At 36.3% G+C, this 20478-nt stretch overlaps 1 protein-coding gene across 1 annotated transcript in view; it reads right to left on the bottom strand.

Annotated features, from left to right (window-relative positions):
* Positions 1-4125: 4125 nt before the first annotated feature.
* The window catches only part of CD55 (CD55 molecule (Cromer blood group)), a 24920-nt gene continuing 8567 nt past the window's right edge, over positions 4126-20478 (bottom strand). The window contains exons 7-11 of the mRNA XM_023758922.1: positions 16396-17715; positions 13613-13633; positions 8374-8446; positions 5640-5745; positions 4126-4772 (exon numbers count right to left, since the gene is read on the bottom strand). Coding sequence (XP_023614690.1) covers positions 4758-4772; positions 5640-5745; positions 8374-8446; positions 13613-13633; positions 16396-17715 — 1535 coding nt within the window. The 3' untranslated portion in view covers positions 4126-4757. The remainder of the gene's footprint in view (positions 4773-5639; positions 5746-8373; positions 8447-13612; positions 13634-16395; positions 17716-20478) is intronic.

Below are 20478 nucleotides of genomic sequence, written 5' to 3'. Positions count from 1 at the left end.
ATCGATGTTTCTAACTCTCTATCCCTCTCCCTTCCTCTCTGTAAAAAATCAATAAAAGTCCTAACTGGTTTGGCTCAGTGGATAGAGCATCAGCCTGTGGACTCAAGGGTCCCAGGTTCGATTCCGGTCAAGGGCATGTACCTTGGTTGTGGGCACATCCCCAGTAGGGGGCATGCAGGAGGCAGCTGATTGATGTTTCTCTCTAGTCGATGTTTCTAACTCTCTGTCCCTCTCCCTTCCTCTCTGTAAAAAATCAATAAAATATATTTTTAAAAAGAGCATTAAAAAAATCAATAAAATATATATTTTTTTAAAAAGTCACCCTCCGTGACTTAGCCCCTGAAAGTATGAGCTTCTGATTGGTTGCTGTAATAATGTGAGCCCCTGTTATGATATTTAAATTCATATATATGTCTTATCAAAGATTTAAAAAAATACTTGTTTTATTTTTAAGGAAGAGCTTTGAAATTTTCTTTTTTCCCCCCAATTATTCAAAAGGTGAAGTAAAACCCATAGCTTTGTTAGACTCTTTATTCAAACAGAGAATTCCAAGTCCTTGACTCTTTTAAACGAACGCCTGCTTGGAGATTGAATGATTAAGCTGAGGTGGGGGTGTTAGGCTGACAAGCAGGAAGGTTGCTGTCCATCCGTGGCTCAGAGGGCGGGCTGCTGCCATCTGCTGTCACTGAGGTCCCTCTCAGAGGATCCAGATTCTTTTTCTTTCATGACATGAGGGAGTCTGCAAGCCTTCAAACTTCAGGAAGGATCCCTAACCTAGCGCTTCTGCTTTGATAGCTCACCCTGCGGGATCTGACCAAAGGCAGGCAGAAGGTTCTTTTGTGGTGGGTGAAATGAGGGCCCAGCAGAGGGAGGCTTGGTTTTGCAATGTGAGAGGAGCAACTTTACAGGAACCCCTGCACGCCCCATTCTTTCCTCAGGAACAGCACTGCCCCCTGGAGGGCACATACGCAGTGTGACCTCCCCAAGCTCACTCAGGGCCATGATGGGCACTTCTGCGCACAACAGTCTCTGCAAGGCAGCCCCCCACTGCCCTGGACCAGAGTGGCCTGTCTCCTTTCTCTACTTCGGACAAAAAGGACAGCCATAACCTCCCCTCTGCCCACGCATGTGATGAGATTCTGCCACTGAAGATGATCAGTTGTTTTTTTCTCTCCCTGAATGAAAGCCCATGAATGAAAAGGTGGGGAATATGAAGTCCAAGTAAAAGCCAAGAGCCCTAAATAGGGGCTCTCGCCTTCCAGAAGCATTTTGGGTTCAGGATCTGCATACTTCCCTCGACGTGAAATGGGCACTGAAGATAACCCCGATATATTCTGAATATAACTCGGTTTCTATGGACGGCAATTTGATCAAGACAAGTGTATGCACCTAATTCTTTGCTAGAAAGATAATAATGTCTTTAGTGTGCAATGGAATTCCCACTGTATTAATATAAAAAGACCACCAACTGCTACATACATCTGGGAGGAGTCTCTAAGATACTCCAGAAAAGGTTAAACTATCAAGATAGCATCCCTAACTTTCAAATGTGCTATCTCTGAGATAAAAACAATAAAGCAGCACTAATAACACCTCCCTAGATTCAGAGGAAATGGAAGTGCAGCCCTGGCTGGTGTGGCTCAGTTGCTTGAGCATCGTCCCATAGTAGCTGGCACATGGTCAGGGCACTTGCCTAGGTTGCAGGTTCCATCCTGGTTGGGGTGTGTAACAGGAGGCAACAGATGGATGGTTCTCTGTCACATCGATGTTTCTCTCTCTCTCTCTCTCTCCCCTGTCCCTTCCTCTCTCTCTCAAATCAATAAAAACATATTTAAAAAGAAAGGAAATAGAAGAACATGTCTTACAGTCATTACGTTTACAAAGGCAACCGTTATTCATACAGGATAAAGACATGAATGGTCAGAGGACCAAGTCTGAACATGTTCCTCTATTTGAAAGTGTTGCTTTCCAAATAAACGTACTGATTTATTAAATTGTGTTATAACATCATTGGCTAAAGCTAATAGTGCACTCTAATAAGAGGAGAAATAAAATACACACACACGCCTGGGGAGAAAAATCTAAATTATGGATGAAAATGTTTTTCTGCCCTAGTCTAAAAACCATCTATCCTTTAAGACGTTTCGAATGTGGAAAAGCGAAATCTGTGGTTTGAAGTCCTCAGCATCCCTGTTGAACTACAACATAGAGGAACAGAATATGTTAAATAGCAACAGCCCAATAATTCATAGTCATGAAAAGGCCCAAGAAATAAAACAAACACAGGAGGCATGGAGCCTGAACTCCTTTCTGTAGTAACAAGAACACATGAAAACATATAAACGCTCACAGAAAATCTTGTACATGAATGTTCGTAGCAGCATTATTCATAACAGCCAAAATGTAGAAACAACCCAAATGCCCCTCAACATTAAGATGGTGAATGGATAAACAAAGTGTGGTATATCCATACAGGAGACTATTTCTCAGCCATAAAAATGAATGCAGTACGAATACATGCCCCAAATTAGATGAACCTCAAAAACATTATGCTAAGTACAAGAAGCCAATAAAACTTCCATATGTTAAAACAGAAACATATAAATGCAGATAAAGAACTTTAGAACTATGCCTTATTTTGTTTACTTATATTTAATTTAAGAACACATAGTGTATTGTGTGCCAGACACTATTCTAAGCACGCTACAAATATTGACATTCTACTGTAATTTTTGTAGACTAAGAAACAGAGAGGTTAAAGATCTTCACAAAATCACAGTGCTAAAGATCTCAGTATACGTTCAGTTTAAAAATTAATATATAAAGCTTACCTGTAAAGTGTAAAGTGAATTTACCAATTGTTCTATAAACTAACAATACGGTGAATACTTTTTTTGGCCATAGTATTAACTCAAAACTGCCATAACAAAATATCATAGACTGAGTGGCTTAAACAACAGAAATCAGAAGCCCCAAATCAGAGTGTCAGGATGGTCAGCTTCTTGTGAGAGCTCTCTGCCTTGTAGATGGCTGCCTTCTCACTGTGTCCTCACATGGTAGAGAGGGAGAGAGGGAAGGGAGAAGGAAAGAGAGGGAAATAGAAGGGGGGTTGAGAGAGAGTAGGCTCCTAGTTAACAAATGAATTAGGTGGATATGTACTTATTCATGGTACTTTTAGGAGAGTTAAAAAATGAATTACCTAATATTAGAAACTATTAGCAAATTATTGTTAAGTCTTGTTACTTGTACTGATTGTGGTTAGGTAAAAAAAAAAATCTGTATTGTTAGAAACACATATTGAAGTATTTACAGTGAAATGCCATGGTGGGTATGGAAGTTAGTTTAAAATACTTCAACAACAAAGCAGATGATGTAATGTGACAAATAATTATTGTTAAATTTAGTTATGTGCATATTCTAGTCTATTCCATAACTTAAAATGTAAGATGACAAGAATATATTAAGAATCTAGAAAATTAATTTGATTGCCTTTAGGTAAATCAGTAACAAGTAGTATAATACTCTGAGAGGATTATGACATGCTTAAGAAACTACAATATAGTATAATTTAAAAGCAACCAAAAATGTTTCACCAAACATTTAGGATAAGCAAAAGGATATCATTGTAAACTACTATGGGAGGCAGAAAGGGAATATCTTATTTAGAGATAAATTATTTATATTTAAGAAAGTAAATTTCAAATACTACATGAGACCAAAAAAATATGATCAATTATTTATTTCATTTAGGGAAAATAAATTTTTCTTTACATATCCTTTTGAACTTTTTTTGTTATACATGTAAATCCAGTGTGTTCACTAATATCACTAATATAAATAAATAATCTTAATATCACAAAAAATACGATATATAATTTAGAATCATTTCAGAAATCTTATAATATCTCTGGATACTTTTAAAGACATTAAGTTAATAAAAAGACACCTTTCCTCCTTTCACCCTTTCCCTTTCACCCTTTCCCAGGATCCTTTTACAAAAAAAAAAAAAAAAGACTGTCCGAAGAATAAAATTAAAATTGTCACTAATCCATCTTAAAAGTAAGGAGCTAAATTCTTGTTAATTATCTGTACTTATGTGGCAAAGAAATAATTGTTTCTTCCTTCTATACTTCTTCTTTACCACCACCTAAATCCAAGAAACTTGACACTCTGAGTCATTAACATGTTTTTCATTTAAAACATTTGCCAACCCATTCAAACTCATTTTAGTGGAACAAGAAAAGATAAACATGCCTTAGAGTCAAGAAGGGTGACTTTATAATGTGGTTCATCTCTCTTTGGCAATTTTCCTCAAGAGACTGGGCAATATTTTTTTCATTTGTTTTCAATATCCAATTCATGTATTTAATTTTTTATATATTTTTTGTAAGTAAAAATAACATTACAAATCTAATGGGGAAAAATAACTGATTTCCTTTTCTTCATGCTCACAAATCTCTACACTTTTAGAAACATAATCGCTCTCAGTCTTGTGAGTTGTCCTATTTTCAAGAGGCTTAGAAATGTTCAGAATGCGATTCCAGTCTTTTCTTCTAGCTTTATTGACATTCCTATGCACCTTAAAGACACTGATAACGTGCAAGATGAAGAACACTACTGCATATATTGTGTCCGTGCTTCCAGAAACATATAAAAACTAGAATATTCTGTGTACTTGTATGCACTTTCTTCTTATCGCTTCTTTGGCTAAGTCAGGTAGCCAGTGGCTACCAGCATCATAAGCAAAACTGTCAATGTCATAAATGTGTGTCCTGAAAATTAAAAATAAAAAGTTAAAATCAAGGTAATTTGGCTTATTGGTGATAAGCATGCAATGTTAAGTTATGATATGATAAAGCATGAAGAAGAATTAATTGACTAATTTGGGGTGTCACACAATGCAAAATTATACAGTATAGACAACCTCAGCCACTGTGGAGCTAGAGTAGAGTAACTATGGCAACACCAACTAAAATAGTTTTTGAGATTAACTGGTCGAGGTAGAATCAATTGAGATACTTTCAGATTAAAAGTCAATGAGAACCCCTTGACTACTACATGTGAAATAGAGGAAAGTTTTATCCAAGAAAAAGACACCTAGAAAGTTTCACAAATACGTTAACATGAAGTTATTTTTGTGTAACCATTTCCTGTGACAACATAAAAGAGATATCTTATAAGATCCATAAACAGGACTTATAAAATATACCGTACATCAAATTTTAAACCCTGGAGACTCTGAAAGCCACCAAGCAAAAAAGAGAAACAAATACAATATAAGCCAATCATCTCATGATACAAATAGTTAGAATAAAGGCATTCTTATTAGTAGACCTGATGTATCAACCTTTTGTTTTCCCCCCCAAAATATTTATGTCATTGCTAGCATCGAATCATTACAATAAACTGAGTGCAAAACACAGAATGAGATGATGAGCATATTGCGGAAGTGTCAGGAACTGATGACATGTCATACTGAGTAATTCAATGTTAGTAATGCCAATCCTTCACAAAAAGAGAAAGTTCCAACAATAATAGAGGTGAACGCCTCTATTATCTTTGAACAGCACCAGACACACCCTGAGACAACAGTATTGATGGACATTTGGCAAGAAATGCGATTTTATAGAACTAGATACCTTTCGTAATTTACCAGAAGGCCATACTTCTGAGGCATCACCAGTCTCTGTTAAATTATGAGACATAACATTGAATTCTTTGTTGTTCTCCTGGATGTAATAAGAGCTGAATAGTAGAGAGGGAAAACACTAATTGAATTATATAATTCTAACCTGAATCAAAAAAGTAGTACCAGCAGTTGCTTACAGCCACATCCTTTTGAGCTCGAATGTATCGTACAAACCCAACACTTCTGAAAGGGTTGGGTCGAACTACCCTTTCACAGGGGTCGCCTAAGACCATCGGAAAACCTTTCATAGGCAAACACAGGGATCATCAGGTGAAGGTCCACTAGCACCTTCAGACTCATGAACTCTGTGCCCTGTCCTCATTAAGATCCAATTTTTAATTGAATAGGTATGAACGTTTTAAAAGTGATACGAATTAGGAGAATAACCAGGAATGAATAAGGTTAGCTCTTCCTCTCAACAGCTTTTACTTCTCCAATAAGGCAAGTGGAGTGTTATTACAGGGCACATAAAAAAAGGCAAATTCTTTCTTAGGGGTTTTTGCCTGAATTTCCTCTTATTTGGAAATAGAGGAATTAGGGAAACGAATATTACCTCCTTCTGTGGTTCAACACTTTTCATCCAATCAAAAATATCATGGCCGATTACTTTGCCAAAGTAAAGAAACTGATGACAGCCGAAACCGGTTTGGCTCAGTGGATAGAGCATCGGCCTGCGGACTGAAAGGTCCCAGGTTTGATTCCGGTCAAGGGCATGTACCTTGGTTACGGGCAGTAGGAGATGTGCAGGAGGCAGCTGATTGATGTTTCTCATCGATGTTTCTAACTCTCTATCTCTCCCTTCCTCTCTGTAAAAAATCAATAAAATATATTTTTTTTTTTAAAAAAAAGAAAGAAACTGATGACAGCTAAGAGCTAGCAACTTGTAAACTCACCACTTTCCACCTATCTCATCAGCAGAGCCCCAAAGCATTGGCTCTGGAAGGTAAACAGGTAATGCTCTCCAGCAGTTCTCAACCTGTGGGTCGCGACCCCTCTGGGGGTCGAATGACCCTTTCACAGGGGTCGCCTAAGACCATCGGAAAACACATATATAATTACATATTGTTTTTGTGATGAATCACTATGCTTTCATTATGTTCAATTTGTAACAATGAAATTGGGGGTCACCACAACATGAGGAACTGTATTAAAGGGTCGCGGCATGAGGAAGGTTGAGAACCACTGCAACCCAACAGAAGGGATGGAACGAATGTAAGGAAGAGCATAAGGTAGCTGGTTTACTTTTTTCCAGAGTAGTTTTGCTGGGGCATCTGCATGATCAACTATTTTAATGACTTGGACTTGTTTTGGGCTTTAAAGCCCCTTCTTCAAAAGATCCTGCAAAATTTGAAGAGAACGTTGTATTTTACGACATGTAGTATTATAGCCTCAAGACCACTTTATTAACAGGAAAATCGATTTCAAAAATCCAGGACCTAATGGTCTAATATTTGGCTAAAATACTGAACAATTCAGTGATTTAAAGAATGTTCATACATATAATAGGCTTATAGTAGGCTTAACTATACTACTTAACAATATTTGTTAATTTAAGGAGAAAGGAAAGTGTTAAATGGGGCAGAAAGTAGATAGCTCACATTCATCCAAGAATTAAGACAGGCAATTTAGTAACAGTGTAAATATAGTTGTTCTTAATTAATGAATGAAAATGGAGCCATTAGGGAAGTATAGAAATGACTCAAGAGTTTATATGAACTCCATAATTAGTTTTCTGAACAATAAAATCTACAAGATAACAGAAGAGGGTCCATTTATTTATTTATTTTTATGTGTTTAAGGTGTCGTGTGTGTTTATAAGGATGAATTGAGATAAAAGCCTTCTGTTTCTCAGACATGCCTTTGTGCATGCTGTCCCCTCTGCCCAGAGGGCCAGAAGAGGGTCAACTTAAGTAATCCTCTGTTTGTCTGCAGAAAATGCCAGAGCCAACCAGGACAATATACTTAATATATGAATGTTCAAGGCAGATCAGATGTTTCAAATCAGACTGGCTTTTCCCCTATGTGTTACTCTTTTACCATCTGAAGGCCTCTTATATGCCAAGGGATGTTCTAACTTCTTTACAGGTGGAAACTCATTTGATCCTCACTACAATCCCATAAGGTATGTTTTCTATTTCTTCCATTTTACAGATGAGAAAACTGAGGCACAGAGAGGCTAAGTTGCTTACAGTGACATGGCACATGAACAGTAGACACACAGGATGGAACCACGCAGTCAGATGCCAGAGCCTGTCGTCTTTGGCTAGACTGGCATGCATCAATAAGTGCAACTCAAAGACAGGCCTAGTTACAGGCAATTTAACAATATGTTAGAGGTTGGCTTTTCTCCCCCTAGATTTTTTTGGTTTTGTGCAACACACATATGCTACCATAAATTATACTACGGAAAGGGTAAATTGATTAATAGACTGCAAAGTGAGACTTCGGCTTTCAAACCATTTTCCTTTGAAATGTTGTTAATGTTTTTCAATATATTGAGAAATTTTTTAAAAAGACACAAAGTCTGCTTATGCAAGGTAGTGATTCCAGACAAAAGGGATAAAGAGATAGCATGTCTAAAAAGACAATTAAGTGAGGAAAATTATCTATTCATGATAAAATATCAAGTTTTACCAGAAAGAAGCTAAGAGCAAATGTTTTAAGTCATCAGAATTTCTGCTCACCCTGATCTTCCATAGTCCCCGAAAATTTTGGTTAGACTTATGATAGCAACTATTATTGCACCAACAGTAAGTCCTTGAGAGGGGAAAATATGGTAACACAGTTAATAAACACATAAAAATTATATATACAGTGTAACTTCATAAGGATATTATGAGGCAAATTAAAGAAAATATAGAAGACAGAAATTATGGTTTTGCATATGGCTTCTATATGTTACAAATTTGAGAGTAAAAATTGCATATTATTTACCCTTTGTTCTGTTTTCTTTCAAAGAAAAAAGAAATAAAATATTAAAAATAAAGTATTATAATCATGAAATAAAATTAGTTTGATAGGTTTGAGAAGATTATTAAGTATTTTAACCCCATCATGCTTAACTTAAATGATTTGACCATTGATCTTTCATATATGCATTTCCTCCCCACTCTACCCTCCAATGTCCTTGAACTCTACTCTTCTGATCTGTACTACAAAGGAAAGTAGAGATGATACTAGAAAAGCAAACTGAAGCTAATGTATCTAATGAGTGTATCTGGTTCCACATCAGCTATATATAGATATTATACAATTGCACTGCCATGTGGACAAATTATTTAAAAAAACAAACAAAACAAAAAACAACAGCTATTTCCACCACAGGTAAGTTTTTATAGTACTTTACTCAGTCAATTTCTTTAACTTATGCCCTAGGACTATATCATTTTCATAAAATAAATCCTGGCTCCTCAGCATTTTTTGAGGGTTTTTTCCCCCTTCACCACATTTCATTAACCCTATTATTTTTAAATGTAGCAAAAACCTCCATTTTCGATTTGAATGATAAATGAATATAGAAATTTAAGAGTGATCCCAAATAGCTAGATGATGGAAGTAAAAGCCTATTTCTAGAACTCGAATTAGTACATATATGTAATTCTTGAAGAAACTATGTGAAGATTGATGGGTTAACATAAAGCCAGAGCAAAATACAGAAGTTTGAGAAACAAATATACAGAAATGATTGCTTCATAAATTGACAATGGAGTATTATCTCACAAATTAGAAGGAAAAAAATTTAAGTATAATGTCAATAACTTATGATGTTAAAATCCACTTGGTATCTACAGAAAACTATCCCAAAGGTGAATCCGAATCAATTTAATATTTATGCAACTTGGGATAAATGAAACTATGAATTATTAATAAAATTATGATTATGATTCCAGTGTTCCTAGTCATTAATTGAAGAGCTCTGAGGTAGAAAAATTACCTAACTTTAAAAATGACTTTCTCCAAGAAAAGGTAGTGTTTCAGTAATGTCCCTGGAAGTAGAAATATGTTTACACTGTTTAAAATGTTGCAAAGCAGTTTGCCGCCTGTTATCTCATTTGATCAGCTCCAATAACTAGCACAGCGCTTGGAAAATAGTAGAAAGTGCTTATAAATATTTATTAAATTGTATAAAATGACATTATTTTTGCAGATGAGCAAATGGAAGCAATATACAGAGTATCCTCTTTAGTTTTGAAAAATCCAAATCAGAATTCTACCTACAAGATCTTGTGTTAATGAAATGATACTAGTCTCCTTTTCTGAAGAAATATGGGTTCAGTCAGTCACTTCAAAAGGTCCAACTTACATCTAATAAAGTAGAAATGTATTCCTTATGCTCTAAAATATAAGAAAGTTGTAGATAGATTCAGTTCTTGCTTATAATCTCATTTAATGTAACAGAATAAAGGGATTGAAATTGTGGAAAAGTGAAGTCACACTGGAAAGAGACTTTTGCAGAAGAGAAAAGAATATGCTTGAGTAAACCTTAAATTTTCAGATTTATAAGTCAGGTTTCAACACATCTTACTCAGCAACATCTACAGGATCTTGCTGTTATCACTGGATTTTCTGTGCCTCTGTATTTCTTCAAAAATGTTAAGAAAAATCCACACACTTTCCTTGCCAGACCAAAAAGATCACTGAAAAGTTATATGATTATCTGACTTCTTAAGTTTGAATAACAAGTAGATAATTGAAGTCACTTTATAATGGGATTTAAGTTTGTCATGTGTTGAAAGGTGTAAAGACACAATAAAAAGGGAACCCTCGTGCACTGCTGGTGGGAATGCAGACTGGTGCAGCCACTGTGGAAAACAGTATGGAGTTTTCTCCAAAAATTAAAAATGGAACTCTACTTTGACCCAGTGATCCCATCCCTAGGAATATAGCCTAAGAATCCTAAAACACTAATCAGAAAAAATATATATACACCTATGTTCATAACAGCACTACTTACAATAGCTAATATCTGGAAACAGCTCAAGTGCCCATAAGTAGATGAGTGGATAAAAAAGCTGTGGTACATTTACACAATGGAATACTATCCTATATAATAAAACCCTAATATGCAATCGACTGAACTGCAGAACAACCAGTCACTATGATGTGCACTGACCACCAGGGGGCGGGTGCTTAATGCAGGAGCTGTCCCTTGGTGGTCAGTGCGCTCCCGCAGGGGGAGCTCTGCTCAGCCAGAAGCCAGGCTCACGGCTGGTGAGTGCAGTGGTAATGGTGGAAGCCTCTCCCACCTCTGCGGCAGTGCTAAGGACTCCTTGGGGGAGCGGGCCTAAGCCAGCAGGTGGACATCCCCTGAGGGTTCCTGGACTGTGAGAGAGCACAGGCTGGGCTGAGGGGACACCCCCTTCCACACACACACACACACACACACACACACACACACACCAGTGCACAAATATCGTGCACTGAGCCTCTAGTACAGCTATAAAATGCAAAAGATTAGGGACAAAGAGAGAATCTTAAAAGCAGCAAGAGAAAAGCAGTTAGTTATCTACAAGGTCACTCCTATGATACTGTCAGCTGATTACTCAACAGAAACTTTAAGGCCAGAAGATATTGGCAAGAAATATTCTAAGTGATGAAAAGCAAGGACCCACTGACAAGATTACTCTACCCAGTAAAGTAACCATTTAGAATTGAAGGATATATAATGAGTTTCCCAAACAAGAAAAAGCTAAAGGAGTTCCCCACCACCAAACCTATATTACAAGAAATCGTAAAGGGTTTTATTTAAGAAGAAAAAAGATAAAAATATAAAGACTAAAATGGCAATAAATACATATGTATCAATAATTACTTTAAATGCAAATGGTTAAGTGCTCCAATAAAAGACATATGAATGCTGAATGAATAACAAAACAAGATCCTTATGATGCAGACAGACTGAAAGTAAAGGGATAGAAAAAATATTTTATAAAAATGGAAACAAAAAATCTGGGGTAGCAATAATTATATTAGGCAAAATAGATTTTAAAACATAGGCTATATAACAAAAAAAAACAAAGACCCAGTAATTCCATGTCTGGATATTTATCTGAAGAAACCCAAAACACTATGAAAAAGACATATACATCCCTGTGTTCATTATAGCATTATTTACAATAGCCAAGATGTGTAAGCAAATTAAGTGTCCATCAATCAATGAAAACTAAAGAAGTGGGATATGACTCAGCCATATAAAAGAATGAGATCTTGCCATTGTGCTGAGTGAAATAAGTCAAATGAAGATGAATGCCATATGATTTCACTTATATATAGAATTTAAAAAAAACAACTAAACAAATGAACAAGCAGAACAGAAACAGACTCATAGATACAGAGAACATTTTGATAGTGCCAGATGAGAGGGGAAGGGTTTGGAGAAATGGATAAAAAGGTGAAGTGATTGAATAGTATAAACTGGTAATTACAGAATAGTCAGTAAAGTCAATAATATTGTAATAACTATGTATGTTGTCAGATGAGTACTAACTAGATTTATCAAGGTGATCACTAAGTTATATAATGTCTAATTACTGGTTGTATACCTGATACTAATATAATATTATATGCCAACTGCAATTGAAAAATAAGAAAACAATGATTTAAAAAAATGCCACTCTAAAAAAAAAGAATTTTCAGGTTTATATTTTACAAGTATAGGATCACAAATAAAAATATTACTATATGTCTGATTTAAAAGAGAAGAAATTCCTCTTTATTTTTGAGGATAATTTAGAATTACAACTAACTCTAAAAAAAGCTTTCTGGGAAATCACATAATATATATTTTAAGAATTTAAAGAGAAAATAATAAGCATTTCAAATCTTTATTGAACAATACTGAGCAGGTGAAAAATACCTCATCTATTAAACACATCACTGTTGTCAACATGAAATCATGAAATATTCATTGATAATACATTTTATTTCTATTTAAAATATAAAATAAACAAATTGAATTCTGACAGAATCTTTTAAAACAAATCTTTTAGTTTTAAACTTTAGGAGACATTTATTCAAAATATAAAAGAACTATCATAAATAATTTTTTAAAAAATAATTTCACAATACCTGTCTTCAGCTTTATAGTCCCTTGGCTAATTCATACATACATAAGACAGAAGACTCCAGATTATTAGGACACAATTTTAAAATATACACTTTTTATAAGAGTGTATTTTCTATTGAATGTTACTTATCAATATGCAAATTTAACTGTATTGCTTCTTAAACATTTCTCTTAGTATCTTTGGAAGTTTATTAATCTTATTGTTAATATGTAACATTAAATAATATATTTATGGATAAAATAAAGGACTGGACCAAATGCAAAAATAAATTTCAACACAGATAGTTGTTTTTGGCCTCATGACTAAAGCAACAGAACATTTTTTTAAGAATAATTTTGCTTTCAATCACTGATAGAGAAGGGAAAAGAAAGAGCATATAATCAAAGGTAGCACTCTTTGTTTTATTTGAGGGTAAGACAGAAATCTAGAAATGGTCAAGAAGTAATTTCTTGAAGGAGTCGGTGGAGGGGAAAGGGGACATATGTAATACTTTCAACAATAAAGATTAAAAAAAAACAAGAAGTCATCTCTGATTAATTGTAAAATGCTTGAGGCTAGAACCTGTATTAATAACTATCTTTTCTTGTCATTCTTCGGCCCCTAGAATTAAAACAATCGGCATATAATAATACTTGATTGTGTGGCCCAATGATTTGAAGTTTTCCTAATATTACTTTGGAACAAGAATATGGTTGGAAATAGTATACATTTACCTGTTTTCTCTTTGGCATCCATGGACACAGCCTTCTAACAGTATACCTAAGACAGTTATAACACAATATTCTCTGCCAGAAACATGGATTGTACCTACTACAGCGATGACGATTTCTTTTAACTGTCAAGGAGTCAGACTTACCAGTTCCAATGATGGTAATCCCTAAAGAAGAAAATTTTAAAAAATTACTAAATTCGTTTATTTGCTACAAATTTCATATATGTAAACTGTACTTGAAAGTTCAAAAGTAACTCAGATTTCCACAACTAAAAGAAATAATTATAAATAAATTTATGAAAACAATTACACATTATGAACAACCAAATAAAATACACACCAGTGTCTATATCTATTCAGCAAGTTAACATTATAAACAGTAAACATGATAAAGAGTTACTGAATACCGAAACAAACACCTTGTAAATTTGGTCATATGATTTGATGACAAGAAACAAATTCAAAAGCTTAAATAGTAACTACTGATCTGATCCTATGCTCAAGAAACTATCAGAAACTGAAGTTTTTTTCAGCAGATGTTATCAAAACTTAAATTACTATATCACTTTATTATTTAAACCTTTCAATGAATATGAGTGAGGCATTGCAGAAATTACTTTCAAATAAATACATTTGTAATAATTAATACATTGCTCTCTTCAATAAATGGTCTGGGAAAACTGGAAGTCACATGCAAAAGAATGAAACTGGATTATAGTTTGTCCCCATGTTCAAAAATTAATTTAAAATGGATCACATACTTAAATATAAGATCTGAACCAATAAATTACATAGAAGAAAACATAGGCACCAAACTTATGGACCATGGTCGTAGAGAACATTTTATGAACTTGACCCCAAAGGCTATGGAAGTAAATGTAAAAACAAATGAATGGGACTATGTTAAACTAAAAAGCTTCTGCACAGAAAAAAAAAAGACAACAAAACAAAGAGGTAGCCAACCAAATGGGAGATATTTGCAAACAATAACTCCAACAAAGTTTTAATATCTAAGATATATAAAAAACTCATAAAACTCAACACCAAACAAAAAAAACAACCCAATTAATAAATGGGCAGAGAATCTGAACGGACACCTCTTCCAAGAAAACATACAAACAGCTATATGAAAATATGTTCAACCTCACTAGCAATTAGAGAAATGCAAATCAAAATTACAATGAGATGTCACCTCACACCTTTTAGAATGGCTATTACCAACAAGACAAGTAATAACAAGTGCTGGAGAGGTTGTGGAGAAAGGGAAACCTCATTCACTGCTGGTGGGAATGTAGACTGGTACAGACACTATGGAAAACAGTATGGCAGTTCCTCAAAAAATTAAGACTAGAGCTGCCATATGACCCAGCAATCCTTCTCCTAGGTATATACCCAAAAAACTCGAAAACATGTATGCATCTCTATATTATTGCAACGTTATTCATAGTAGGCAAGTCATAGAGATAGCCAATGTGTCCTGTGATAGAGGATTGAATAAAGAAGATGTGGTACATATCCACAATGGAACACTACTCAGCCATAAAAAAATGAAATACTGCCATTTGTGATGACATGCATGAATCTTGAGAATATTGTGCTAAGTGAAATGAGTCAGGCAGAAAAAACTAAGAACCATATGATTTCACTCATATGTGGGATATAAATCTGAAACTCATGAACACAAACAGCAGTGTAGTGGTTGCCACATCAAAGGGTGTGGGGTAGGGTGAAGGGAGCCTAATATATGATGATGGTGTATGATTTGACTTTGGGTAGTGGGCACACAGTGCAATATACAGATCGTGTAACAGAAATCCACACCTGAAACCTATATGATCCTCTTAAGCAATGTCACCTCAATAAATTCAATTTTTTTAAAAAAAAGTTACTAAGCCACACATGTATGTTTTCTGCAGTTTTCTGCATGGGTGTTGACTTCAATAAAAATGTTAAAATACTGTTTTTGAAAATTATCTCTTGGCTCAGTTATATTGAGATTTTCCAAGGAACAACATATAATAAAACAAAATAGGTATCCCTATTGGAAAAGAATGCATATAAAAATGGCTGTAAAGCCCTAACCAGTTTGGCTCAGGGGATAGAGCATTGGCCTGTGGACTGAAAGGTTCCAGGTTGGATTCCGGTCAAGGGCATGTACCTTGGTTGCGGGCACATCCCCAGAGTGGGTGTGCAAGAGGCAGCTGATCGATGTTTCTAACTCTCTATCCCTCTCCCTTCCTCTCTGTAAAAATCAATAAAATATATATATTTTTTAAAATGGCTGTACATTAGGCAAGATGTGGGACAAGAAGACATCCTAGTGGTCTGAAGCAGCATTAATTAGTAAAATGGGTTTCACGTATTCACTCAACAGGTAGTTCTAAAGTCTATAGCACATTCTACTTCAAGTGCCTTTATTTAAAGAGCCCTGCATTATTATGAACTAATTCAAAGAACTGTGTTTTCAATTACTTAGAAGACACTGTTGAGCTGCTTTACCAAATTAGCAACTCTAGGGAATCTGGAGAGAGCTTTTAGCATGCTTGAGGGACGGGTCTCTGTCAATGAACCAGACCCAGAAATCAACTTTAAGGATGGCATATATTTGGTTCTAGGAAGAGTCTTGAAAAATTCAACGACTCCCTAAAGCTAATATAGAAAACAGAATTTCTTCACCAACCTTGACTTAGCATCGTTTTTATGGGGCCACACCTTTTTTCTATATCGTTGCAAAATCTTTTTTAAAGATTTGCCCTAACCACAATCCAACTCTGCCTCTGAAGAAAGTCCAAAACATGAGTATGAAAACAACTCTGACTACAACAGATCCCAGATTATTTAATTACGTAATCCTGGTCAAGTTGACATTCTCCACCACAGCACTTTAGATCCATATATACTCTGGAACCTGAGCAGTGTCAGCTCACCTGCTGTAACGAGTCCACTTCCTTTCGAGGTGCGAGGTGTCGTGAAGACGTCTTCATTCTGTGTGGCTGCAATATGAGCAGATGTCAATCTTTGTGTTGTATGGAGACCCTTAGTCATTGGGGCATGTACCATAGTGAATTTTTTTGTTACTGGGAGACTCTGTGTATAGGAAGCTTTTGCTGTGGTGAGGCTCTGGGGTTTTGGTGTGGCTCGTGTAGCAGAAGAATTTATCATGATGAGAGTCTGGACTGTTAGTTGGGTCTCTGTAGATAGAACATTTGAGACAGGAGATAGTTTGGCTATTGTGGCTGAATCATTGGCTGTGAGAGGTTTCTGAGAAGTTGGTGGGGCATCCATAGCTAGAACAGCGAGGTTGGGTTTCTGAGGAATTAGTAGGGCTTTTGTAGTTGAAGAATTTCTTGTAGTGAGATTCTGAAGAGTTGGTGTGGCTTCTGTAGCTGGAACATTTACTGTGGTGGGGTTCGGAGAAGGTGATGGGGACTGTGTAGCTGGAACATTTACTGTGGTGGGTTTCTGAGGAGCTGATGGGGCTTCCGTAGCTGGACTATTTACTGTGGTGGGTTTTTGAGGAGTTGATGGGGACTTTGTAGCTGGAACATTTACTGTGGTGGGTTTCTGAGGAGCTGATGGGGCTTCCGTAGCTGGACTATTTACTGTGGTGGGTTTCTGAGGAGCTGATGGGGACTTTGTAGCTGGAACATTTACTGTGGTGGGTTTCTGAGGAGCTGATGGGGACTTTGTAGATGGAACATTTACTGTGGTGGGTTTCTGAGGAGCTGATGGGGCTTCCGTAGCTGGAATATTTACTGTGGTGGGTTTCTGAGGAGCTGATGGGGCTTCCGTAGCTGGAATATTTACTGTGGTGGGTTTCTGAGGAGCTGATGGGGCTTCCATAGCTGGACTATTTACTATGGTGGGTTTTTGAGGAGTTGATGGGGACTTTGTACCTGGAACATTCACTGTGGTGGGTTTTTTAAGAGCTGGTGGGGGCTTGGTAGCTGGAACATTCACTGTGGTGGGTTTCGGAGGAGCTGATGGGGACTTTGTAGCTGGAACATTCACTGTGGTGGGTTTCGGAGGAGCTGATGGGGACTTTGTAGCTGGAACATTCACTGTGGTGGGTTTCGGAGGAGTTGATGGGGACCCTGTAGCTGGAACATTCACTGTGGTGGGTTTCGGAGGAGTTGATGGGGACTGTGTACCTGGAACATTCACTGTGGTGGGTTTCTGATGCGATGACAGGGCTTTGGAACTTTGAGCATCCGTCGTGGTGGGTTTCTGAGTAGTTGTAGGAATTTCTGTGGAGGAAAAATGTTTTTAACACATTAGCAAAATAATGCTCTTAAGATTTAGGAACCAATTGCTAACTCAATGACTCTTCTCTTTCTCGCCCCACAAACACCTAAACATGACATTTAGTCATCCAAGTCTTGTGTATTTCCCAAGGATGTAAAAAATGCGACACTGTTTTGGCTTCCACATAAATTATACCAATAGGCAACTAAGTACACCAAAGTAGTACTGAGATACCTAAACTGTTCTCTGTGTGAAGAAAGGAAACAGAAGTCCGCGTCGGCAGTGATCTCATTCTGTGACACACCCCAGATAAAGATATTTTCTCTCTTACATCGTCTTCCTTTGCTCATGCCAAGACCAGAGAACAGCAGGATGCAAACATTGGACCAATAGAGACGATCACAACAGAGATAATCGCAGAGTTCTGTTTTCTGCAGCTCTCAGGATATGTTAGTGACCTTGGAAACGTCTCTTGTTTCACTTCTTTTTTAAAGTAATAAAGTCAAAATAAAATAACTCCCCCTTTTTTCTCTTCTTGTACTGGTTACTAACTTTACACACATTAGACTAGTTCCTCTTTGGCTCTTAGGTGAGCTAACATGTCTAAAGCACAACTTCAGTGAAGATCTTATTCTGAGAATCACAAATAACAACCTAGTAAAATTTCAGGTCTTCAGGACCATTTAACTGTGTTTTCTTTTAAATATAATTTTTGATAGTATTACAGATATCTCCTATGTTCTCACCCTTTTTCCCCCTCCTCCCTTCCTTTCCCTCCCCCCAGGTCTTTACCACTCTATTGCCTGTATCCATGGGCTATGCATATACATACATAAGTTTTTGGTTTATCTCTTCTTGTCCCCCAAACCCCACATCGAGGTATGTTAATCTGTCCCAGGCTTCCCTGCTCCCAGTCTTATTTTGTTGGCCAATTCCTTTTGTTCATTAGATTCCACAAATAAGTGAGCTCATGTGATATTTGTCTTTCTCCATTTGGCTTATTTCACTTAGCATAATATTTTCCAGATTGCGTATGCAAACGCCCTCTTAATGCGGAACTGAATAGTGCTTAGGCCTGTTTCACTGCATCCTAGAGACCAAGTTTTCTAATCCCTCTGAACTTCGGTTTCCTCGAATATAGAATGAGAGTAAAAGCAGAGCAGACTGTGTTACCTTACTGTAAGGGGTAAGGGAAATAATTTGGGTGAGTTATTTCACACAGTCTGTCCCTGAAGCCACGTGTTACGTCATCCAGCACTACTACTGCCAACAGCATTGGCACACATCCTGCTCTAGGCGCTCAGATGTTGTGTCATGTATGTCTACATCCTTTACCGACCTCATAGGATGCTATTTCAGGGGTGGGGAACCTCCTGCCTGCAGGCCGTATAAGGCCCAGGAAATTATTTGGTCTGGTCCTGCCAAGGCATTAGGGGTGAGTTAATTAAGTGTTTGACCAAATATAGCAGGCTAATTTTAAAATTGATAATTTTGTGTGGCCCATGAATGATGTTATCAATATCCAAATGGCCCTTGGCAGTCAAAGTTCCCCCAGGGATAACAAGTAAAATACATAGCAGGTAACACGGCTCTTGGCAGGCACTCAGAAAATGATAGTTTTTGTTATTAGGGTAAGTAAAGTTTTCATATGGACTTTTCGTCTAAGGTCAACATCTATACAATTTATTTTGTTCTTCCAAGATCTCATTTTGGATCCAAAGGACTTTGTAGTACTGCAGTTTAAATCTCCTGGAAGTTACTTTTTTAGTTATCTTTTTATTTGATTGTCTACTTTAATTCCACTGGGGTCAGAAAGCATGCTCTGAGTAATTTCAATCTTCTTAAATGCATGGTGTTTTAGAGCCCAGCATATTGTCAATATTCCATGTATATTTAAAAACAACACTTATAGGGTTCAATACACTTATCTGTTATTTTTTAAAGTTTAATTGTTGGTCGTGTCTTCTATATTCTGATTTTTGGTTACCTATTGAGAGAAAGATGTGGAATTCTCAAACTATAATTGTGGATTTGTCTCTTTTTCTTTCTGCCCATCTCTGCTATATAGAGATTGAAGCTATTTTTCCAAGGGCACATAGATTCCAGATTGTGATCTATTCCTGTTGAACTGACCTCTTTATGATGATTAACTGGTTTATCGTAAAGTATACTTGGATACTAATAGAGTTACACAGCTTTTTATTTTCTGGTAATTGTTTGCATAGCATATTTTTTCCATCCTTAACTTTTACCTCTTCAGTATTCTTATCATTAAACTGTGGCTCTTGTAAATAGCAAATAGTTCACTTTTACTTTATTAATCTAGTCTGACAATATTAGTCAAATCACAATGTAATTAACTGATACAATTAGGTTTGGATCAAACACATTACTATCAGTATTCTATTCCATCCATCTATTTTATGTTTCCCTTTTTAAATTGATTTTTTAGAAAGAAAGAGAAGGAGAGAGAGAAAGAGAGAGAGAGAGAGAGAGAGAGAGAGAGAGAGAAACATAAATTTGTTGTTGCACTTATTAATGCATTCATTGGGTGATTCGTGTATGTACCCTGACTGGGGATCAAACCTGCAACCTTGGTGTATCTGGATGATGCTCTAATCAACTGAGCTACCTGGCCAGGACTTATTTTATGTTTCCTTTTGTCACTCCTTCATTCTTATTGCTTTTTGGATTAAGTATTCCTTATAATTCCTTTGCTAGTTTGTAATTTTTATATTTTTTTATTATTATTATCAAGACAACCC

This window comes from Myotis lucifugus, unplaced genomic scaffold (assembly GCF_000147115.1).
Source record: "Myotis lucifugus unplaced genomic scaffold, Myoluc2.0 scaffold_145, whole genome shotgun sequence".
Lineage (NCBI taxonomy): Eukaryota > Metazoa > Chordata > Mammalia > Chiroptera > Vespertilionidae > Myotis > Myotis lucifugus.
This window is presented reverse-complemented; position numbering and strand designations above follow the sequence as displayed.